We start from the raw sequence: 25,325 nt of genomic DNA on the forward strand, positions 1-25,325 counted from the left end.
TCCCAAACATGTGTCGTTTCTTTTGTTATTCTCGCCTTACAGAAATTACTCCTGAATATCACCTGAAACGATCACATCACGTGCATATTGCTCACTTATATTTCTCTCTTTTACCTCTGTCTCTCTCTCAACTAAGCAAAGATAACATATCACATCACATCACATCATATCACTAAGCTATTAACTGATTTGAACAAAAACTGATGTGATTATTAGTTAATCAAGTTTAATAATATCATACATCTCTTGTTATTAATATATATTTATTCTTGTAGTTAGTTATACACTTGTCCTTAGAACTGTGTGATATTGAAGTTTGGTAAACTTAATATACAATAGATATCCAGCTGTCTACTCTCTCGAGCCACTAGAGCTTTCTTATAGCTTTAATCTAAAGTTTCATCCATTTAACCAACGTAGGTTTCACTACTGCTGTATAAGCCGTTTGAAGAGAAATATATTTTCATTCCATCTCCTGGTTTACGGAATATATATATAAATACATTATTCTCCAAGTTTGTGGGCCAGGAAATCAATCCTTTAATCAGAATTTTATTTTACTTATTTGTTTCAGCATACGAGAAATAAGTCGAACAACTGCGATTCGAGAATTTTAGCATTTAAAGCAGTTCATCAGAATATTATATTTTAACTGGATTAAAATATCGAAGAATCATATTCCATATTTCATCTCAATAGAATTTATTCCAATCAGCATTCATATTAAAACATTAACATACAATGAGTATTCAAGATTCTATAATTAAGAAACAATCTCATCTTTTACAATTACTATCTACAGAAGATGTACAGCATGAATTGTTGCAACCTTCAGTGTCTGCAATGGCTTTTACATTCCCAATCACTAGTCTGATGAAAAGGAAAACTTCAAATGATTATAATAATGATAATAGTAATCCTTCCTTTTATGTTTATTCTATCCATAATAATAATTTCAAAGATTGGTGCGCGTGACACCGCTATTCAACTGTCTTCAAACTATTCAGAGAATGAAATGATTGAATTCTTTTGGGATATTATCTTATTGACTGAATCAAAATTTATTTTGCCATTCTATTCAAACAGTCGAAATTTTAAATCTTTACAAAAATTAATTGTTAAAAATATTGGAAATTTATTGAATTCATTGATCCATGAAAGAAAACTTAATAGCTCAAATTTGAATTATCACTGGAGAAAGCTAGGAACACGATATACTTTGGTATATCTTCCATTATTTTTCAAAGATTTAATCTGGTGCAAGTCAGATTCCATCTACTTCCATGTAATTTTACCACAAGTTAACGAAATCGATGATAGCAGTACGACTCAATTGGAGAAAAAGAAAGCGTTGACTCAGAATAGTAAAGAATGGTTATTAGCTTTATTAGAGTTGGCAGAATCCTTGAATTTAACAATGTTAAGATTGTATATTAATCGTACAGATATAGATAACATCTCAACTTTATTAAGAAATTTAAATTGGATCGGAGGTAAACTGGTGCCTAATGAGGACCGATCTAATATTCAATCAAATGACAATGACAATTGTAATGAATTTAACGAATTTATGTTAGGGGACGAGCATTTTGTAATTATAGAATTTGAATGTTAATTCAATTTTCTTTTCAATTAACACACATACTGCATCTATTTATCTATTTTTCTTTTTTTTTCCCCATTGCTCACCATTTCCAGTTCTTCTATGTCTTCCCACTGAAGCATTTCTATATTTTAATAATTTTTTTTGGCTTGAGATTCAACTTGCCATGATATTACACATATATCTTAGTTTTATAATTAATTTTTTTATTCAATTCAGTCATGATTATGTATATATATATGAATTGATATGCACAGAGTTGCTTGATAAATTTAAACTTATAATAAGATTTAATGTATTTAAAGTCTAATTAGTGTCCAGTCTTGCTAATATACAAATACCATTAAATAATAGTCAGTTCTTTGCTAATCTATTACCATTTGTTAGTTCTTATCTTCTTAATTACGTCAAACATTCTTAGAATGGGTATCGCTCTTCTCTTGATTTCTCTCAAGTATCAAGAAAAAAAAGCTATACAATTTAAAAAAGTTACAACCTGTCCATAGATTCAAAGATAAGTTTAGATGATACTAAAGTAAAGAAGTGAGGGCTAGAATCATCAATTCACTGGTCCAATCTTGATATTTAGAAGGGTATTCATAATAGTTGAGGTGTTTTTTATAGTTCTTCTTAGACCTGATTGAGATTAATTATTAAAGGATAAATAAAAGTATGTTTCATTTGGTTAGGGGATTGTATAATAATTGGAATAAAAAAGAATATTATTCTATTTTGATTTTAGGATTAGACAATGCAGGTAAGACAACATATCTAGAGACATTAAAAAAGGAATTCTCTTTGCCATCCAAAAGTTTGGAAAAGATTGCTCCAACTGTGGGTCAAAATGTTGCTCAAATTCCAATGGATGACAAAGGCTGTGTACTTAAGTTTTGGGATGTTGGTGGCCAAGAATCTTTAAGGTCAATGTGGTCAGAATATTATCACCAATGCCATGGTATAATATTTGTTGTTGACAGTACAGATAGATCTCGTATAGATGAATGGAGTGAAGTCTTAAGGTCGATCATTATGGATGAAGAAGTTGAAGGTGTACCTGTTTTAATGCTAGCTAACAAACAAGATAAATCAGATACTATGGAAATCCAAGATATTAAGCAGATATTTAACAAAATTGCAGAACATCTAAGTGCTAGAGATAGTCGTGTATTACCAGTCAGTGCACTGACTGGAGATGGTGTAAAAGAATCAACTGAATGGATGATCGTTCGTTTGAAAAGGAATATTGAAAGTAGACCTCCAATTTATAAATGAACCCAAACAGTTAGATTCAAAAGTATAATAATTCTTTAAAATGTTTTAAAACGGTGGGGTGTATCCATATGCTATTCCATAATCAAATCATGTAAGGATATTTTGATTATTGAAGATAACCATGACAACAGCATCGGACCAAGCTAGCCTTGAGATGCTAAATCTAACAGCAGATTTATATTTTACTGGGAGCTTATAACAAGAATAATATATCTTCAAGTAAATTTGTAAAAAGAGTATGGTTTCAAAAACTTTGATATTACATTCTATTTTTATCCTGAGATTATATATTTATCAAAAAGATAGATATCATTACAGTATTTAATATTTAGTGATGTTGAATATTTTTATCATAATGCATAATTTTGTATATTAATGTATGAGACAAAATTAATTGTCAATGCTTATTCGATGCTTCTATCTAGTTTCCCTTGTAAAAAGTATTTGCGATTCATCCCAAACTTTATCACAAATGCTCATAAACATTTTCTTATCAATTTTTTTCTCAAACGTAGTGGTTGCTAATGGGAATTCAAAACTAAACGTATGCCTTAATAGACGTATTTCACCTTGCATCAATGAAGATTGAGACGAGTCATTGTTGACTGCAATAACTTGAGGTGGTTCATCATCTGCAGCTATGGCTAAATCCGTATTTTCATCATTTTCATCATCATCATCATCTTCATCATTTCCACCTGTAGCATCATTATCATCAGAACTATTAGCATTATCATTATCATTATTTCTATCAATGTTTTGTTTGTTCTCATCGTAATATTTTATTTCTGTCGAAGATTGTTGGTATCTAGATGGGTTACTAGAGTATGCATTAATATTTGAAGTAGAACCTAAAGGTGAAGAACTTGGACCACGACTATTAGGAGAGTTATTTTTAGAACCAGCTGGACTTGTTAATCCAGAATTTCTTGGGAAATCTTTATAATACTGAGATTGAGAAGTGTACGGTACTGCAGTTCTTGGATATCCAAAGAATTGTGGATTAAATTGACTTTGAAAAGGAGTTCTCAGTGGATACCCAGACATCTGACCATGATAAGGAGACATGTAAGGGTCCATCATGAGATTCGGATAAAACTGACCATAAGGAGTTCTTGATCTCTGATTATATGAAGGGTACATTTGCATTGATCTCATTTGTCTTGCATTTGGAATACCAGTAGATTTGCCTAAATATTGAACTCTTGGTTTTTTTCTAATAACATGTTTAGTGATATGAGGAGGAGCACTTTGATAAGTTGATTTCGAATTACCATTAATAGTATGACCACCAATATTGCTATTACTGCTATTACTATTATAATCTTGATTAATTGGAGTAGCATCCGAAGTAGTTGCAGAATAATGATCATAAGACTTTGATAAGTTTAAAGGAGAAGGTATTCTTTTCCTTTTCAAAGATATTTTACTCAAAGTTTTCAAATCAGTTTCATTAAAGCTTTCCTTTCCTGAGGAGGCAGAAGTCAAAGATGAAGGTAAGGAGTTTGTTGATAAATCTGTCCTTTCAGTAACAGGGGTTGACAAATTACCAGTACCGTTAGCATTGGAATTATTCATTGAATCAATTTCTAAAGTTACGCTAGTTGTACCAACTGTGTTGGTAGCATCTTCATTAGCATTTGAAGATAATTGATTCATAATTGTTTCCTTTTGAGATTTTTCAATATCTTTTGAAATTTTTATAGTGCTTAATTTATGGCTATCCATTCTATCAGTATCTAAACCTGGAGAGACACATAAAATACCTATTTTCTTAATATTATCAGAATCTTTCAATTGTTCATCAAAACTTGATGATCTTGAAATAGTTTGAGTTTCTATTTGATTTTTAGTATTATTCTCACTTGTTATATTTTTTTCACTAGATTGTTCTTGTTTTACCAAACCAGGAATGTCACTCATTATGAAGTATTGTAGTGAAAAATCAAATCAAACAAAAAAAAAAAAAATTTGAGAAACAAAATAATTCAAAATAATTCAAAATAAAATAAAATAAAATAAAACAATACAAAACAGGAATCAATAGGTGTGTTGTTGTTGTTGTTGTTGTTGTTATCGTCAGGTAACTACTTTGTTTCTTCTAAGGCTAGAAAACTGAATTCGAATTCGAATTAGAAATCGAAATCAAAATCGAGCTCAAAAAGGAAAAATTTTGATTTCGGTAAAATGACAGACAAACAGAGAAATTAGGTTGTCGCCAAAAGAAGCAAACGAAAATTTTTTTTATTTAGTTTCAATTCTATGATGAAGGAGAATAAAGTAGGTGAACAGTAAAGTTAAGTTAAGCTAAACTTATTAGAATAGCCAAACTTGTAGTATCCTTGTGAGAGAAACTGTGTGTAGAAAGTCCACTGTTTGCAATTCTAGAATTAGAATTGTTATGTTTGACTTAAAATGAAGGAAGGATATATTATGGACAACCAAATAACCTTCTTTTTAGCGATTGAAGACAGGTTAGACTTTAGCTAATCTCTAAATGAAATGAGTGAGATTGATTGTAAAATAGTAAACGTATATTGTTTGATCCAGTCAATAAGTGCCTTGTTATATTTGTTGTTATTATTGATCGGGTAGACAATGATAACTTGGTGTAACTAGAACTGTTGTTTTTATTGTTGTTCTGATTTGTATTGATATTTATTCTTCACGACTTGATGGAAGGATAAAATAGAGCAACGATTTGAGCAAATGGATGTCTGTGTTTATATTCTAATTTTCTGGTATGATTGAAATGATGTAAACAGATTTGATGTCGACTTGTACCAGATTAGATCAACAATAGCGTGTCGCTTTATTGTCTCTGTAAATGAAGGAAGGGGTGAAATAATAATGATAGTAGTAATGAGATTGAAATTAATATCCAGTATTTTCTAATGTGGAATATATTCTCTTACTAATACTATTGTTATTGTCTTGTGAGTATAATAGATAAATGAAAGATAAAGGAATCTTTACCCTTTTTACAGTAAGTTCCTTTGTAATGATTTCTTGTATTTTTTTATTTTTGAAGAATTTCACTTATGATAACTTTTATTAGTTACCAAAAAGCTTTATCTATTTATTTATTTAGTTGATTACGATACTTTTTTTAGAATAAAAATTAAGGTTATGTATATGTAAATATAAATGACGTTAAAATAGAAATGACATTAAATTATGTATTGTTTTTAAAAATTTAAGGAATATTAATTTTAGCTTTATAGTTTTTATCTAGATTTTGGATTCCTTTATATGTTAAAAGAATTTTGCCAATCCAAATTTCAATTTCAATTGTGAAATAATGGGTTGGATGATTTAATGCAAGGGAAAACCATAATTTACACCTATAGTTTACAGATAGTCCTATGAAAGAAATAGAAGCATACACGAAACATGATTGATTGAACTGTATCCTACTTTATTTTTAACTTGACTTCGTGCTTTAGCTTGAGTTTTGAATGCTTGGGATTGCTTACACTGAAAATCATAAGGAAGCAAGGAAAGAAGGAAGGATTATAAAAAAACAAAAAAACAATAAACAAAATTGTAACACAAGTATATTACACCTAAAGGCAACATCAAACATTTCAATTAGTGATTATTCTTGTTTGTGGTACATACACTTAATCTCCCTTTTAGTTATAGAAACCGATTTCAAGTTTCACTTGTTACTTCTGCTAAATTTGACAATAAAAAATAGGCTATTGAAAATTATATTGTACTAAGTTTATCTTCTTCACCTACTTTCTTTTAGGTATGAGGCAACGAAATAACTGGAAACACATCATCATTATCATCATCATTGTAATCTACCTGATAACCATAATTGGGTTTTCAAGAAGGAATAGGTAAATTTCTAAAAAAAAAAAATAAATTACAAAACATTTTGTTATATTTCGAAATGTTTTAGAGAGAGGATCGAAAAAAACTCTCCTGCCTCACCGGTTCCTTACTTGGAAAATCCATTAAAAAAGGCATCATCCTCATTTATCCATCATCATTTTGAATATATTATACTACTTAACTGGAACAAACTCTTAATTAAATCAACGAAATCTATACTGTTCTTACACAACATCTTATTTTTGTTCGAATTATTCATAGAGAAAGAGAGCGAAGAGAGAGACACTTGCAATAAGTAACAGCAAAAACATCAAACCAAGAAACGCTAATGCTAACGTAGAAACAATAGTAATTATGTGGTTAGTCCACTTAAACGTCTAATTGAATTAAACTGATTAAGTCAACTAACGAAATGAGTAAATGAATTAATTATATTATAAAATTAGCTTAGAGTTTTAGGTATGTTACGATTGGAAATCTTGATGTTTCAGGTTTATAAAAAACTATCCTAATACGGTCCGATTATTTATATTTTGAAACTGTTAGTTTCTAAGATAATTTGTTAGACATTCTAATTAAAAAAGTTCTTTCCTTGTGAATAAAATAGAAACACAAGTACATGTGTACGTCTGTACGTCTATGTACGTCTATACTTCTTTTCGCCTTTTTTTCTTCAGTAACCACCAACAGTACTTTTGGCTATTTGGATGGTTTATATATATGCTCTTCTATTCTATTCTATTCTATTATATTATATTATATTTCTATCCATACCACATAACCTCAAAAGAGTATTACAACAACAACAACAATAACAAAAAGCAGCATTTGAAGTTGTCATATTACTAATGTAGTCTTCTCTCTGATAGATTTATTGTCCAAGTCTTCAATAGCAACCATAGACGTACATATTAGTCAAGTCGCGAAATGGTTGTTTACAATAAAATTCAGTCCTAATCCTAATCCTAATCCCAATCCCAATTCCAATTAAATTGTTGATTGAACTGAACTATCATTTCAAGATTCATACTGTATATTTTACTGAATAATCATTTTTTAAAGGTTTTAGCATTTCATCCACTAAGTACGGATTTCTTTGTTTGTCTTAGGTGATGAATAAAAGGTATATATGTATGAAAATTTTGAAAAGTTTTGATAGAGATAGATATACGTATTAGCTAGTTTAATTTCCCCTTATTAACCCCAGTAATATAATGAGGTGCTTGCAATGTTCTGTGTTACTGTTTTGTTTTGTCAACTAAGTTTAATTCAATCAATGTCCTAAATTATATTACATTTTCTTGTGTAGAGCTCTCTTTCCCTCTGTTTTAGCAGCTTGTATAAATGTCGTGTTGTATATTTTTTTTAGCAAATTTTGTTGGTTTTTTAGGTAAGTACGTACATACATAGAAGCCAATTGTACTTAATTTAAAAAATACAACAAGCTGTCTATTCTATTCTGTTTTTTTTCTCTGATCCGCCATTATAAACTATTAAATCACTGTGGTGGTTATTTCTTCCTTTCCCTTGCTTGCTCTGATAATCATTTGTTAGATACAAATGATAGGTGTATGTATTGAAAGAAAAAAACATCATCACCAGAATCTAATCTCGATATACTAAGGCTTTATCTTAAGAGCAACTAAGAACGATATCATCGGAATTTCTACTACAGGTTTTTTCCTAACTCAATTTATTCAATCGGAAGAAGTTTTAATTAAATTGAAGTGTACTTTACATAATATTGCTGTTCACCGAAGGCTCTCATCAGATGGACAGCAAACTCATCATTTCAAGTTTTTTTCTTGACAAATGTAAAACAATAGAACAATATCTTAATAGATAGAAACTAAAACAGTGAGGAGCTATTTGTCGCTTTGCTTAGAAATGTTAATTAAATCTAGGCTAAGTTCTGTTATTATCTTTTAAGTTTATCCTAATGTAAAACGGTTGAATTTCTATTTGTATTGGAAAATTAAAAATAATCCAGTACAAGCAGTTGTTAGTGGAAAAATTCATGTGTATAATCCAAACCCTCTGTATTTTAATTACCTTTATATTGTCGTAGAGACAGCAGGGAGAACACCAGAAGAGAGATTACTTAAGTTTTGAGGTATACACATATAAAGTAGGGAAATATACATAACATGAATGAAAACTTCTGTTACACCGGTTATTTACTGAGATTGAAAAGATTAATCACTTTTCAAGTTTCAAGAACAGCAACCAAATAAAGAGATAACCCAGCACCGACAATTCAAGCAACTTAATATTAAATACCCTTGCTTCCCCGCTAGAAAATAGTCTATTTTGATGATTGTTGCTTAATTTCTGGGCTGATTTATTATTAGAGTGTTATTTTTTTGACTAGACAAGTGAAACATGTGTAGCTAAGGCAACAAAAAAGATCGTTTAAGTAAAAACGGTCCACAACTGGTATGCTGACTTTTCTCTTGTAAATAATGAAAACTACATAATAGTGACATCATAAAATCTGTAACCATCATAGCCATAAAGATTAATTTAATGAATCAAGAGTTTAGTTAGTTAAATAATTTTAAAATAAAGGGGTCCTTTACAAATAAGACTATTTTTAACATTATGATTGATAAAGTTGATGTATGCATCGTTCATATGCATATCAACAAATTTAAATAAAACAAAAGTAAACAAAGTAAATAAAATAACGCTAGTAATTGTATGTAAAACGACTATCTTCATCTAATAGGGAGTTGCGTATTTTTTGTCTAACGCCAGTGACGTACACAATAATAGATTTAAAGTTTTCTTAATCAATATTATCATTATAATGATATGATCAACTTAGGTAAAGACAAGAATCGAAATGTTCTGATGTATCTTCAAAAAAGATATTTTTGCAATCAAGACAGTATCCGTAAAGAATAGGATCTTATAATCCCTATTTTAAATTTTAAATACAAAACAACAACAATCATAGAACTGTTTTCTGTCATTGATATTAACAATTGAATTTCCCTAAACTTATTATTGCTTAATTAAGGTCTAAAAAGTATTATTGAAATAGCCAATATTAATACCAATTCAAACAAAGAAACCGGACTCACTGCCCCCTCCCCTTTTATTCAGTTTCATGCTCGCAATTTGAATTGAATACTTATTCAGACTTCTCGTGAATTTAGTACAATAAATCAAAATGAAATAAATAGGATTTAATTTGTTGAACCAAGATAACTATTGCTTTCAAAACAAACAAGAACCACAATGGGTAACTTTGAATAGATAATTAACTGGATGAACAAATTATTTAATAAACTAATAATAGGTAATCACTTTCTTCTACGGTAGTTTGATGATGCGTTTAGATCATCTAATCTGCATTTGTCTTCGTTTTGCTATAAATCTTATGTAGTCTAGTATCTAGATGTTCAATTATTATTTTAGCTTTTCGGGATTTTGTTCATCATATTAATTATATAGTGACAATATCATTAATAAGCTATAATCTCTACGTAGTTTTTTTCCTTTATCACGGTTATAAACATCAGACCTTGTCTTCGCTAACTATATTATAAAGGAAAATAAAGAGTTTTTCCTTCTTCCGGATAAAATTTTGATACTAAGAGGGCTTTCTTAAGAGGAAAGATTTGTACAAGGAATACACTTGCTTAAAATTTAACTGGAAGGAGAAATGACCGGACGTTTTAATTTCCAGAAGTTCAGCACGACTATTTTGGATAGATCAAAAAGCCCATTTGAAAACAGGGAAGTGCATTCGTAAAGCTAACCAAATAATATAGGGCAGGAAATTAAGGCGTTTTCACTGACGCTGATGACGACTGCATTTATTCATATTGATATAATTTCAATAAGTTGTACTGTTTGCCAGATATATACGAATTTATGTAAATCTCTTCTCAAGTAATATTTCTCAAAGCTTCATGTATGCTCAAAATATATTTGAGCATTCGAAGGTAGTCAGATTGACTACTAAGGAGAGAGAGAGTGTGTGTGTGTCATGGTAAATCTAGAAGTTGATCTTTCAGCAACAATTGCCGTTATAGAAACAAAAACCAGTATATGGTATAATTGAATCCTCCCTTGATTCAAATAGTGCTTAAGGTATTTACCCAGTGGCCGTATTAATTTTGATAAGCTCGAAATTATGTCCATTATTTCCGTATGTATTTCTAGAGAGATTGAAGTTTACAAGGTTTGACAGGATAGAACTTTAATTTGATTTTGATTTACTGAAATTAGTTAAAGTAATTATATTGTTTCTATAAACTTTATTAAAGTCATATTAAAATATCATTAGGGTTTAAAATATGACATATGTATCATGTGATCAAAAGAAATATTTTTAGAAATTTCCTTCCAATAATAGGCTCTTGCCTGGATCTTTTTCTTCGTAGAGGAAATTGTTAATAATCCTTAACTGAAATAAAAAGAACAGGAAAAAAAAGAAATTAGCCTTTTCTAGATTGAATTAGTATAGCCTGTATTCATTTTTCCTATACAGGAATACATTTTTATTAGGACATTACAGTGAAATTATTCAGAAATCCTTAGAAAACTATGCATTAAACAATGTAATTTTTTCTAGATCAAATTCTTTGTTCTTTATTTCGCCGATTTTTTTTCACCCAATTATGCAAAATTTCATTTAAACAATGGAAGGTCCGACAATTTGAGGTTGAAGATGAAACAGAAAATTTATGCATGATCTCATTAATCCGTCATTACACTTCATTCATGTACAACCTTTTTAAACTACATCATTATAGTAAAACAAGTGATTCCAGTGTACGTATATGTTACATATAGCTTCTAACAGTATTTATCTGGAATTTTGTTCAGGCTATAAAATATTTTTTATTGTTAAACAATTTTCAAAAAAATCAAGAAGTGAAGCTGATGGAAATTTTCTGTATTGAATTGAAAACAGAAAAAGAAATCAATTAAAGTTTTTCCTACTTGTTTGTCGTTGCTGTGATAATTTAACCAGCTTAAATTCTTATTAATTTCTAATGTTTAACTTCAATTGGAAATTTTAACTTTCTCTTCTTTATCTCTCTATATTAACCATACTAATCATTGTTAGAAATAGTATTCTTATTTAAAACATTATTTATTTGATTTTACTTTACTTCTCCGTTGATTTGTCCGATTGTTTATTCTAATTGGTCAGTATATTTTTTTGTTTTAGTTGATCTATTATTAGTTGAAACTACTATAGCATAATATCAGCAATATCAATTTCTAATATTCGGATTTTCCAAGATAACCATCTTTATTCTTACTAATTGCATCATCAAGAAACAATATTACTGATATGAAAATAGTGCTTAGAAATCCAATTATATTGAAGTTCTTAAATATCTTTTTATTTATACACTTCTTTCTATTCAAGAAATCTATTTCAACGTTTCGCAGTTCTGCTTAGACCGCCATATTTGAAAATATCACTTATTACTCAAACAAATCTTAAATGTTATGTCGTTAAATTCCATTAATTTTGGCCTTTCATATTATGTCAAAGATAACTAGCCATAATTGACTAATAAGTTACATAAACGGTTACTTGTACTATGTTCTAGAGTTTGAAAGTCGATAGATAGTTGACTTACAGGTACATTTTGAACTACATGAGAATAACTGTAGCCTTTAGGTTTAATCAGATTCAATATATGATCTGAAAAGCCATCTCATCTCATCTCATCCCATCGATTATTGAAATGTAAACCAGATGAAACAATGTAATTTTTGATTCAGACAATACAAGCAGCGCTTCATTAGACCAATACATCATCACAACTATATAGTTGTTCAGTATTTTAGTGAGTAATAAATGAAGATCTGTACAAGTGTTAATAGGCATCCTTTTCCGATATCTGTATAGTGTCCTTCTGCAAAAATACGCAATCATTCTCTTTTTCTTTGTCCTAAATTACCCCTGTAGAAAATTAATCCGTATATTTTACAAAATTACGTCAAAAATATAAAGTGTAAATATGTCGGTTCTTTTTTGTAATAGGGTTCAGTCAATCAATTTATTTTTAACGGATATAATTTGATACGGTATTTAGTAACATTGGTTGTGGTACCGTATGGAATGGCCGGACAATTAGGGAAAGAGAAATCGCCTTAATTGTTAAAGTGGCAGAATGAAAATATTAGATCACCCTTTTTTTTTTAATAAATTGGTTCAAGAGGTAGTCTGCCTACTATGTATAAACTACATGTGAAAATGACATGAATATAACATTTTGACATCATTATGAACAATTTAGAAGTAACGTTGACACATAGCTATGTATATTAGGTGATATAATTTGGACCAGTCAAGCTCTACTTCCTGAAGTTTTAAAGGGTTTTATAGATTTTGGTCTTATTTGTTAACTAATATTTGATGGGAAGTGAATCTGGTGTAAGTTTGTTTATACCATTGTCGGAATACCATTTACTATTGGTACTATAATTGTGGACTCGCACTTGTTTGCCCATTGCAATAAATACCTTGCTATTCATTGAGTTTATATCTATTAACTTTGACAGAAAACTTTACCAACCCAAACGGCATATATGGTGACTGGAGAAACTGGTTACTACTTTCCTCTAATTTATCGAAACCAACTAATTTGATCACATGTTTTCGATTTCTAACAACTTAGATTGAAAATGTTTATTCTTGTTCAGATCTGGGCCCAAATTTCTATCAACGCTGGATTTTCAGGATCAATTTAGTTGTCCCGATTTCTACCGCAAGCTCGCTAATGTTTATAGCACAATGTCAATTTTTAACTATATTTGTAACTACCGCTCAGAATTATATTAGATGTTCAGGACTTTAGGTATTGGTAACATTCAAGCAATCGACATTTTAAAGATATAATCTTTGATCAAGCCCTGAAGGCTCAACTCATCAAACTTCAGTAATTTCATTTAGCTATTGTAGTCTTTCTTCCTGTAATCTTAAACAAATGATTCCAGCTGTGTGATTCAACAATTCTACATTATCATCGCAGTTGGTTGTTTCCATACATACGGTTCTCTGTGTACATTTTCCAATCATGAACACGAGCCTAATTTTAGCGTTTGATACGAACATCAGCGTTGTTATTTCGTAAGAGCAAAGGAAACTTATTATTAATCAATTGAACTGATAATGATTAATTAACGAAATGGTTAAAAAACTTTGAAACAAGGTTAATATCATTGATAAAATAAAACTATATTATTGATATTTTCAACCAATGTTAGAAAAATTTTTCTTTTTTGCTCAATTTTAGAAGATCAGGTCACAGTACTGGAAAAGAAGGTTTCTTTTTGGGTGTTGCGGGAAATATAAGAATCAAATATGTCAAAAGGAGTATTATATTCTAACTTCAGAATTAGAGGTCTTGTTCCAAGAACATTGGTAAAACAATTGGAATTGGATGTTAAAGTTGTCGATCCAGATACCGACGCTGAAAGATTCGGTTCTATCTTCCCTTTGAAGAAATTACCAGCATTCTATGACGCTACTGGGTTTAAATTAACTGAATCTATGGCAATTAATTACTATTTAATTAATTTATCCAATAATGAAAAAATCAAAAGAAAATTATTGGGGCCTGCTGACAACTTCAAGATTCAATCTCAAATTATCAGATGGCAATCATTAGCCAATTCTGATTTATTGATCCAATTGCTGAATGCATTTGCTCCTCTAAGAGGTGATGTCCCATACAATAAGAAAAATGTTGATGCTGCTTTGGTCCAAATTAAGAAAATCACTGATATCTTTGAGGCCAGATTAAAAGAATACACATATTTGGTCACTGAAGATATTACCATTGCAGATCTAGTTGCCGCTGCTTCCTTCGTTAGAGGGTTCAATTACTTGTTTGGCGTAGAATGGAGAGCTCAAAACCCTGCTATTGTCAGATGGTTCAATACAGTGATTAACTCCAACTATTTGAAGGATGAAATGACTGACTTCAAATTTATTGAAAAACAGTTAGAACCACCACAGAACAAGAGCAAGAAGGAAAAGAAACCTGCTGCTGCTGCTGCTCCAGCTGCCGCTTCCCAAACCTCAAAAGCTAAGAAGGAAACCGCCGATGCTGAAGCTGCCCCACCAGCTGAAAAGAAACCAAAGCATCCTTTGGAAGCTCTAGGTAGATCCACTTTCGTCTTAGATGAATGGAAGAGACAATACTCCAACGAGGATACCAGACCAGTTGCTTTGCCATGGTTCTGGGAACATTACAACCCAGAAGAATACTCTTTGTGGAAGGTTGAATACAAGTACAATGATGAATTGACCCAAACCTTCATGTCTAACAACTTGATCGGTGGTTTCTTCAACAGATTGTCTGCTTCTACCAAGTACATGTTCGGTTCCATGGTTGTCTATGGTGAAAACAACAACAACGGTATCATTGGTGCTGTTATGGTTAGAGGTCAAGATAATGTTCCAGCCTTTGATGTTGCCCCAGATTGGGAATCTTACAGTTACACCAAGTTGGACCCAACTAACGAAGAAGAAAAGGAATTCGTTAACAACATGTGGGCTTGGGATAAACCAGTTGTTGCTGGTGGTGTCTCTAAGGAAATTGTTGATGGTAAAGTCTTGAAATAAAAGAGTCAGGCAAATGCAATCTGATATTACGTAATTTTTATAACTTTTTTTTATTTATCCCTGAAATAAAAACTACCCATCTTCATTTATTTATTTTTTTATTTATTCCTCTCTCGACTTTCTTCTCAAGAAGTTAATGGTCGGGTATCTTGATATACATGTATGTGTGACTATCTATTTGCCAACTACGTATTATGTTAAATCCGGTAATGCCCTCATCTTCTCATATACAATTTCTCTCCAATGATTCGTAGAGACTTCTTTGATGTGACTTCTTTGATGTGACTTCTTTTAATAAGGTGCACATACCGGAAAAGGAGAGGTACAGAGCCCCTGTTCCGTACAACGAGGAAAGAAAACACATGGAGCACATTTTAAGATATATACCTCAAATATATGACTGCCTTATTTCTGCTGAGATATTAACATTTGATGGTGTTTCTCCCCTAAAAGTAAAAGCACTACGTCAAATTAATTCTTTTAATTAATTATATAATCAAGATAGGAGAGATGTATCTGCAAGTGCAAGTGCAAGTGCAAGTGAAGTTTTTGTTCTAGAATAGAGAGAGATACACTCACAACTTAGATATAGGTAGGTGAGCATATATGTATATTTACCAGAGACAAGATGAAGGCAAAATAATGAGGACAAACAATAACAGCGGAGTTGTGTAAGAAAGTGAATGGCTGTGTGTTGCTTCCTTGTATTGGAAGGAAACTGGCCCATAAGAAATAATTAGGGGGCGGCGGAGATGCCAGTGCAAAAAACAAAGATCTTAGGGAATTAGAATTATTAAATTCTAATTTCTCTTTCTCTACCGTAAACTCAACTACGTGTTCATACGGCTACCAACCTCTTGGTTAGAGAGATCTGTTGAAGTTTGAAAATAAAAACACACACAGTGGATGGATGTAACGGACATAGAGGGACTAATGGACCTGTGGACGGGGTTTAGTCTAGTCTAGTCTAGTTTAGAATTTAATTTTGTGTCTGTCCTTTTTTTTTTTTTATTTTTTTTTTATTTTCCACTACTACCAATAGATGCATGTATCCCTACAACATCATAAATTACAAAATCATATGGCCTTAATATCTTCGCCCTACGTTTTATTTCACCTTCTTCTCCTTCCGAATATCCACATACGGCTAACCTGAACCATCGTGAATCACCGTCCGTCCGTCCGTCCGTCCGTCCGTTCGTCTGCCTGCCTGTCTCGATCCGGTCTCCCCCCTCCCCCCCTCCCCCGCCTTCGGCACCTACACGTCTCTTTAACGATGTAGGGCAGTCCAACATCACTGCAATAGCTACGTTAGTATATGCAGGCAAAGCCAAACATGAGTACTAAAGGCCTTAACCTCATTTTTCATTACCACAAGTTTCCACCAACCCTTCTCCCCTTCCCCGCCAGGGATCATCCCGCACAAATCACAATCTGAAAGAACTCCAATTCGTCACCCCATCCTCCCCATACCATGTTTTGTATTACCAAGAGTGTATTAAAAAGTATATCCATCAGTACCCTCAAAACATCGATAGTAATGATTATGAATGTTCTAGATTTCACCAATTGATTATGAATAGAATACAATACAATACAATACAATACAATACATTACAACAGAAAATAGGAATATTCGTCATATCTTATTCTAGTTGTTCTCTTTTTTTGTTACCTTGTTTCGCAGTTTTATGTACGCTGTGCTGTGTATTAGTCCTCCCCAGAACTAAACGATCCCTAATTTATGGGGACCTTTTTCATTTAATATTAATTTATTGTTATTGTTATTGTTATTGTTGTTCTGACCGTCAATTAGTAATGAATGAATTGATAATACCTCTTTTCCTCTCTCTCTTGTTCGTTTAGTTCCACTAACTCCGATTGAATAAAAAAACAGGTATATTGATATTAAATCTCTCTCTAGTTTCTCATCAATCTCCTTCTTTTCACTTTGATTCAATTTTCTCGAGTCAGCTATCAGCTATCAGCTTAACCTAACCTAACTTAACTTAACTTGATTTGATTTGATTTTTTTTGTGGATTCTTAAATTAACTATATAAATATCCATAATATCTAACACTGTAGATTATAATCTTATTCTTTATTGTTAAAACTATATTTAATTTACTTCGGCTTAACTTTAAATTACATATTTCAATAGTGTTAGCGCATATCAGTGTTTTGTGGTTCGGTTCTCTCAGTACTAGAAGACTCATACGCTTAACTTTTTTTCCCCCCTTCTTAATTACTTTTACAATTCTAACAAATAGTTATATTCAATAATGTCAGGAAGAGGTGCTGATAATACTAATACGTCTGATGTAAGATCAGACAGAATTGTTACCAATTCTAACGGTCAACCAATTAATGAACCTTTTGCTACCCAACGTGTCGGCCAACATGGTCCATTGTTGTTACAAGATTTTAACTTGTTAGATTCTTTGGCTCATTTCAACAGAGAAAGAGTCCCTGAAAGAAACCCTCATGCTCATGGTTCCGGTGCCTTTGGTTATTTCGAAGTCACCGATGATATTACAGATGTCTGTGGTTCGGCAATGTTCGATACCATTGGTAAAAGAACTAGATGTTTAACAAGATTCTCTACAGTTGGTGGTGAAAAGGGCTCTGCTGATTCTGCAAGAGATCCAAGAGGTTTCGCCACCAAGTTTTATACTGAAGAAGGTAACTTGGATTGGGTTTATAACAACACCCCTGTTTTCTTCATCAGAGATCCTTCAAAATTCCCACATTTTATTCATACCCAAAAGAGAAACCCTCAAACTAATTTGAAGGATGCTAATGCAGCTTGGGATTTCTGGACTACTCCAGAAAATCAAGTTGCCATCCATCAAGTTATGATCTTATTCAGTGATCGTGGTACTCCTGCTACTTACAGAAACATGAACGGTTATTCCGGTCACACTTACAAGTGGTCTAACAAGAATGGTGATTGGTATTATGTCCAAGTCCATTTAATCACAGACCAAGGTATTAAGAATTTGACTAATGAAGAAGCTACTAAAATGGGTGGTGAAAACCCAGATCATGCCCAACAAGATTTGTTTGAAAATATTCAAAGTGGTAACGCTCCTTCTTGGACTGTTCATATTCAAACTATGACTGAGGAACAAGCTCAAAAATTATCATTTTCTGTCTTCGATTTGACTAAAGTTTGGCCACACAAGGATTTCCCATTGCGTCGTGTCGGTAAATTAGTTTTGAACGAAAACCCAGAAAACTACTTTGCTCAAATCGAACAAGCTGCATTTGCACCAAGTAATACTGTTCCATATCAAGAAGCTTCTGCTGACCCTGTTTTGCAAGCTAGATTGTTTTCTTATGCCGATGCCCATCGTTACAGAATTGGTCCAAACTATCATCAAGTTCCTGTTAACTGTCCATACGCATCTAAATTCTTCAACCCAGCTATTAGAGATGGTCCAATGACTGTCAACGGTAATTTGGGTAGTGAACCAAACTATTTGGCAACTTCTAAGCCATATCAATACATCCAAAAGGACAAGCCAATCCAACAACATCAAGAAGTATGGAATGGTCCAGCTGTTCCTTTCCACTGGGCAACTTCTCCAGGTGATGGTGATTTTGTTCAAGCACGTGAGTTATACAAAGTTTTGGGTAGAACCCCTGGTGAACAACAAAAGTTGGCTCATAACATTGCTGTCCACGTTTGTTCTGCTACCAAAGAAATTAGGGAACGTACATATGCCTTGTTTGCCCGTGTTGATGAAGGTTTAGCTGAAGCTATTAGATCTGAATCTGAACAATGTGCCAACAATGTTGCCAAATCTAAATTTTAAAATAATGCTATAACTATAAGTAAAAAGAATACAAAATTGTAAGTTGAAATTATATCAAACTTAAAGTTTGTTGAAATCAAATGTTTGTACTGACTACATTATCCTGGTTATAAGAAAAAAAAACATAATATTATTTCGTTTCTCTACCTGAAAACCGTTATCCTTTAAAAAGGCCAAGTATGAGTTATACATGTTGATTACCTTACCTAACTGTACATTGCATTTTATTTTATTTTTATTCCTTAAATTTATTTATATTTATTTATTTCTTTTATATTTATTTGTTTAATGAATTATGTTTAAAACATTATGAAGTCCATTTATTTTTATTATGTCGATAAATCAAAATGGAACATATGCATTGACTTTTGCAGAAACACATCCATAGCAGCGATCATTTACTATATTCCTTACATTTTCTACCCGTTTTACCGTCATTATCGTCATCACCACTGTTACTAACTTTCTAAACTCTAAAAGTATCTATGTAACGAAGAAAGAAAAAAAAAATGGATGAAAAATTGTTCTGTGAACAAGCATCGGGATCAGGACATTTCGCAGTAAATGATTGAATGTCAAAGAGTACATGATTTGATACATTTGTATAAATTAGACACTTGAATTAGTATAGAGTGTTTTATTGGAATCTATATTTGGTTGTTACTTATTGTACCTTTGGCCACGATAGAGGTAGGGCTAAGAGGATTACAAGAAATTGGGAAGAGAGGACTGCTGGAATCAGATATAGACGGATATTTTAGGAAACCTATTTCTTAACTGGAAAATAATAACAGAAACAACAATAATAATAATAATAAGAAGAAGAATAATGACACAAAGTATAGATTCCATGTCAATTTCGATATATGAAAACTTAATTTCAACAATGATACAAGATATAGTTTCCAGAGAAGTAGTACATCAAAAACAAATGCAATCAAGGTACCCACAACTAAAGCAATACAGCATCGATCCAAATGGTAATATTGATATAAACGGTAACACTAAACAACAAGATTCATCACAATATTTCCATTGTAAAAATTGTGGTAGAGATGTTTCAGCAAACAGGTTTGCTGCTCACTTACAAAGATGTCTGAATAGTAGGCAACGTCGTTGATTCTCAGAGCATTGTACTACATTATACTGTATTATCTCAAGTTTATTTTTTTTTATTTTGTATTATTTTAATCAAATCGATAGACAGCGGCCAAACAGTCTGATGCCAATAATCAATTGCCAACGATAAAGTGTCCCCATCCCTCCTTGTATTGTCATATATATAGCTATCGGTGCATCAATAGATGGTTTGATATATCAATCATCCACTATTCTCTCTCATCCATCAACTTATTAGTACGAGATCAAAGAATCGATGAATCGAAGAAAAGAAAAAGAAACGAAAAAGAAGTTAGAGCCAAGAATCAAAGGCGGGTAACGTCTTCTCTTACCTTCCTTCCATGTCACGTGATTATATTTATTTTGCATTTTATTTCGAATTTCAAAATTCGAACTTCGAAATTCCCTTGCATAGAATGCAGAAGATATAAAAAGAATATATAAAGGGAAGGAGTGCAAGATAGGTGGAAAGAAGCCTATGATTATAATTTTTAATGATCTAACACTTATAGTTTAATTAGCATATGTTTATAGAATTGTAGAGTACGTATCTGTGAAATATTGATTTCATATGTGCATATTTCTATATATTCATTGTATTTTAATATAACATCATTTTCGAAATCAAGAAAAAACATCCCAAAATACATTTGCACAGACTGTATTTGACAATCTCACACTTAGCTCTGTAACTTTATATCAGGAAATACCGAAAATGTCTGAACTATTGAATACCTTGAATAATGAATACCCTAAGTTGTTCACAGATGAAACTCTTACTGCATCTTTATCAAAAAAATGCTTAGATGATACTCAGGAATTTAAGACTCAATTAAGAAAAATGAAGGCTCACTGGAATAAATATTTACAAGATTTAGAGAATAATTCAGATGATAAGAAGTTATCCAAAAAAAGATCTTTAGTCATAGACAAATTAAGTAAAGTTCATCAACAATGGGATTCAAATATTCATAAAAACGTGAAATTATCATCAAACCAATATTCAAAATTTAATAGAAATATAATGAAAGAATTACGTCAATTCGACTTAGATGAAGTATATGTCAATAAAATCTCGAAAGATGCAAAACCTTATATCGATAAAGCTATAGGTTTCCATATTTCTAGATATGGCTTGAGTAATATTTCAATCAAGGATACTGATGAAATGGTTAACTACATTAATGAAATTTATGGGGTCGATACAAAAATTGCAGGCATGTACATTTCAATGGGGCAAATTATACAGGATTTAAAAAATTATGATACTAAAAGCTGTATAGATTGGTGCCAAAATGGCACAGATTTGCATTTTGAATTATTCGTTTTAAATATAATGATCCTAGTTAAACGTAATGACGCTTTAGAAATTTATGATTATATGAAAAATGGTATACCAACAACTTTGTTTGAAAATAAAATAAATAAGGTCATGACAAAACTATCTCCTTTAATAACGAAGGTTTATATTAAACAAAGAGTGGAGAATATTGAAGAATTAATTTATGAGCAATCTAGAAAATGTATATCAATCTTTTCAAAGGATTATTGTCAAGCGGATAAATTGCCATTCGATTCCTCATTATTTTTAATTGTATTAAGTGGTATAATATCCTTCCAATTCTTCTTCAAATACAAAAATATTAGATCATCCTTAAATGTAGATTGGACAACCAAGGATGAATTACCTTTTGATGTTAAATTACCAAAATTATTATCTAATTTCCATCCGATATTCATATGCCCAGTTCTTAAAGAGGAAACTACAGAAGATAACCCTCCTTATTCATTGCCATGCCATCATATCATATCTAAAAAAGCGTTAGATAAACTGTCTAAAAATGGTACAACTTCATTCAAGTGTCCATATTGTCCTGTAAATGCCATGATAGCTAAAACTAGAAAGGTAAATTTTATAATGATATAGTGTATACGATTTTCAATGACATATTAATATTCAAAACAATAATATATAACTCTCTCCATCTTGTTCAATTGATTAATAATGTTTCATCTCTATAACTGCAAATAATCAGCAGCTAATAATAATTCAAGTGACATTTCAGTCGGTATTTCAAACTCAGGTATATCAGTGTTGGAATCGACATCCTTATATTTAAGCTTATAATTCAAAAAATCAATAATTTTAGATAAAACCTCTGATTCTATATCATTAAGCTCAATCTTACCATTTTTTTCAATAAATGGACCTTCAAGCATGGTCTTTAAAGTAGGTGATAATATTGCAGATTCTTTTGAAATCTCAAATTCAATCTGATCCTTGGATATTAAAACAACCGAATCCATCACACTTAAACAAATACTTGTACCGGATATCCTAGAGACAATCTCATCTCCTTATCTTTCAAACTAACTTTTTAATTGTATAAATTAACTTAACCTATATAGTTTTTAATACATTTTATTCTAATGATATCAATATTTCAAAAAGATATTAAAATTTCAATATACCTTAATATAAAATTATAATATGAAAAGGGAAATTTAAAGAGGTAATTGAGAGGTTTGCAGATTGTTTTAGGTAATTCTGTAGCCAATTTAACATTTTAGTGCATATTAGGAAGGATTGGGTTTATTCAAGATTCAATATGATAGAGAATCCATGTTTTAATTGGGAGAAACTGCAAGATATTTTTTATAGAAATAGAGAGATTTGTGGATTGGAGTGGCCTTCTATTGATAAACAACAGAAGCAACAGCATGAAACAGTTTTCTCAACAAGTACTGTCGTTATATCCACACCTGATACTATAGAAATCTTTGATTATACTGGATCATTATTATTGAGCTTATCCAAGAAGAAATTTGGAGAGATAGTCAAATTAGAATTTAATGAAAATGAAGAATTAGTTATAGTAACTTCCAAGACAATTAATGTTGTAAAAAATTACTTACCATTAGAGATTGAAGAATTTGATGTTTCAAATAAATTGAATGGAGCTATATGGGATTACAAAAATGGAACTATATTAACGAAGGAAACTCAGGATATTTATCAGGTTTTAAACAATGATAAATTAAACCTTCTTTACAAAAATGAAGGCTCTTTTACTATATTGACCAAAAATCATTGGAATTGCAATCTCAATAAGATAATACTACTAGATATTAATGATGTATTGGAATTTGTGATAGAAAAACGCATACTTTCAAACATTTTAAAAAGCCAATGGCATAGGGTAGAAATATCGAACTCTGGATTTGTATGCCTTTACAATTTAAAATTTAACAAACTAAGGGTCTTCAAGGACCCTTCAACCGCATTATTAGAGCATGATTTAGAAGTTATTCCAACTGATATTAAATGGTGTAGTGATGACAGCATTGTATGTTCATTTACTGATGAAATCAAAATATATGGACCTGGGAATACTTATATTTCATTTTGGTATCCTAATAATATCACAAGCATAGCTACAGAGATTGACGGTTTAAAGGTTATTACTAAAGAAAAAGTTCATTTGGTCTCCAGAGTTCCACAATCTACAGCTAATATATTTAGAATAGGGTCTACGGAACCGGCTGCAATTCTTCTAGATTCTCTAGATTTGTTGAGCAATCATGCTCCAAAATCAATTGCAAATTTAAGATTGATTGATTTAAAGGTAGCTGTATTAGAATGTATCGATGCAGCTAAACATGAGTTCGATATTACAATACAGAAGAAATTATTAAGTGCAGCAGCATTTGGAAAAGCGTCATTAGATAAAAATACATTTGATTCAAATATATTCGTTGAAGCGTGCAGACTAATTACATTATTGAATACTATACGTAGTTACGGATTTTTTATTACTATTGATGAATATTGTCATATGAAGAGTGGTAGAATCCTCAATTTGCTTTTAACTCGTCATAAATATTATGAAGCAGTCAAAGTTTGTGAATTACTAAATGATGCCTCCAAATTTTCTATTCTTTTCAAACATTGGGCTGTATCAAAAATACGATTATCATCAGACATGGAAGATGATGAATTATTAACTATTATCAAAAACCAGCTTAAAGTTATTAAATTTTCAGAAATGATAAGTTTGAATGATATTGTACATGTTTCTTATCTTGAAGGAAGATTTAAACTGGCTAAAGGTATAGCCTTAATGGAAAGAAATCCACAGCTGAAAATTGTGGAACTTCTTGAAATGGATGAAAATAACGTAGCACTGGAGGAAGCATTAAAAACTAATTGCCCAGAACTGGTACTATCATTTTTGTTGAAATGTCAAACTAGTTTAACATTATCACAATTTACAAAACTTCTAACATTGGACATGCCAGATAATCAATTATTCTTATATTCACAATCTTTTCTTCATGAAGAATTTTTATTTGATTATTATAGACAAACAGACAGATTTTTTGATTTAGGACAACTTATATTAGAACAAAGTAAAAAACAGAGAACGATACAGCCATTTTTATCACAAATCAAGGATTTATATAACCACTATCAACATGACCACTTATTGAAACACGAAGTTGATTTGTTTAAAAAGGAAGAAAGTCTTTGGAAGTACCAAGATAATCTATCAGGTATATTCAATGAAAACTTTAATGAATTATCTCTTGGTGCAACTCTGGGTAAATTGATAGAGATGAAGCAAGATCGATATGTTCATGAACTTGTTAAAGAATTTAAAATTAGTGATAAAAGATTCTATCATACTAAATGTAAAGTTTTAATTGATGGAAAAAGGTTTGATGAATTACAACAATTTGCATCTGAGAGGAGATCACCGATTGGGTATTTACCGTTTTACAAGTACTTAATGAAAAAGAAATATGAAAAGGAAGCTGTCATATACATTAATATGATTTCAGGAATTTCCTATGAACAAAAGAAAAAAATGTATCTAGAATGTAACAGTTATCAGGAAGCTGTACAAATTGCAAAGAAAGAACGTGATATTGGAGGTTTGAGAGAAATTTTCAAATTAGTCCCAGCAGATCAGACACATTTAAAGAAATTGATAAATGAAATTATTGGAGCCATTTAAATATTATCAAATAAATAAAATATGGGAAACACATATGAATAGTAAT

General features: G+C 31.0%; 9 protein-coding genes across 9 annotated transcripts; 7 read left to right on the top strand and 2 right to left on the bottom strand.

The window, feature by feature from the left end:
- Positions 1–892: 892 nt before the first annotated feature.
- On the top strand, positions 893–1,615 carry OAZ1 (Oaz1p; the record flags this gene model as incomplete). Its single annotated transcript, XM_001642539.1, has 1 exon — positions 893–1,615. The coding sequence occupies one exon, from the start codon at positions 893–895 to the stop codon at positions 1,613–1,615; it is 723 nt and encodes a 240-aa protein (XP_001642589.1).
- Positions 1,616–2,275: 660 nt separating this feature from the next.
- On the top strand, positions 2,276–2,875 carry ARL3 (Arf family GTPase ARL3; the record flags this gene model as incomplete). The annotated part of the gene is made up of 1 exon (XM_001642540.1): positions 2,276–2,875. One exon carries the CDS (start codon positions 2,276–2,278, stop codon positions 2,873–2,875), a length of 600 nt encoding a protein of 199 aa, XP_001642590.1.
- A 417-nt stretch (positions 2,876–3,292) lies between these two features.
- On the bottom strand, positions 3,293–4,798 carry DIG1 (Dig1p; the record flags this gene model as incomplete). The annotated part of the gene is made up of 1 exon (XM_001642541.1): positions 3,293–4,798. The coding sequence occupies one exon, from the start codon at positions 4,796–4,798 to the stop codon at positions 3,293–3,295; it is 1,506 nt and encodes a 501-aa protein (XP_001642591.1).
- Positions 4,799–14,057: 9,259 nt separating this feature from the next.
- On the top strand, positions 14,058–15,323 carry CAM1 (translation elongation factor EF1B gamma; the record flags this gene model as incomplete). Its single annotated transcript, XM_001642542.1, has 1 exon — positions 14,058–15,323. One exon carries the CDS (start codon positions 14,058–14,060, stop codon positions 15,321–15,323), a length of 1,266 nt encoding a protein of 421 aa, XP_001642592.1.
- Positions 15,324–17,606: 2,283 nt separating this feature from the next.
- CTA1 (catalase A) lies at positions 17,607–19,142 on the top strand (the record flags this gene model as incomplete). The annotated part of the gene is made up of 1 exon (XM_001642543.1): positions 17,607–19,142. One exon carries the CDS (start codon positions 17,607–17,609, stop codon positions 19,140–19,142), a length of 1,536 nt encoding a protein of 511 aa, XP_001642593.1.
- Positions 19,143–19,971: 829 nt separating this feature from the next.
- SGF11 (SAGA histone acetyltransferase complex subunit SGF11) lies at positions 19,972–20,262 on the top strand (the record flags this gene model as incomplete). The annotated part of the gene is made up of 1 exon (XM_001642544.1): positions 19,972–20,262. The coding sequence occupies one exon, from the start codon at positions 19,972–19,974 to the stop codon at positions 20,260–20,262; it is 291 nt and encodes a 96-aa protein (XP_001642594.1).
- A 714-nt stretch (positions 20,263–20,976) lies between these two features.
- On the top strand, positions 20,977–22,188 carry RMD5 (ubiquitin-protein ligase RMD5; the record flags this gene model as incomplete). Its single annotated transcript, XM_001642545.1, has 1 exon — positions 20,977–22,188. The coding sequence occupies one exon, from the start codon at positions 20,977–20,979 to the stop codon at positions 22,186–22,188; it is 1,212 nt and encodes a 403-aa protein (XP_001642595.1).
- An 89-nt stretch (positions 22,189–22,277) lies between these two features.
- ELC1 (elongin C) lies at positions 22,278–22,568 on the bottom strand (the record flags this gene model as incomplete). The annotated part of the gene is made up of 1 exon (XM_001642546.1): positions 22,278–22,568. The coding sequence occupies one exon, from the start codon at positions 22,566–22,568 to the stop codon at positions 22,278–22,280; it is 291 nt and encodes a 96-aa protein (XP_001642596.1).
- Positions 22,569–22,870: 302 nt separating this feature from the next.
- On the top strand, positions 22,871–25,279 carry VPS16 (tethering complex subunit VPS16; the record flags this gene model as incomplete). Its single annotated transcript, XM_001642547.1, has 1 exon — positions 22,871–25,279. The coding sequence occupies one exon, from the start codon at positions 22,871–22,873 to the stop codon at positions 25,277–25,279; it is 2,409 nt and encodes an 802-aa protein (XP_001642597.1).
- Positions 25,280–25,325: the final 46 nt, after the last annotated feature.

Source organism: Vanderwaltozyma polyspora, genomic scaffold (assembly GCF_000150035.1).
Source record: "Vanderwaltozyma polyspora DSM 70294 KpolScaffold333 genomic scaffold, whole genome shotgun sequence".
NCBI lineage: Eukaryota > Fungi > Ascomycota > Saccharomycetes > Saccharomycetales > Saccharomycetaceae > Vanderwaltozyma > Vanderwaltozyma polyspora.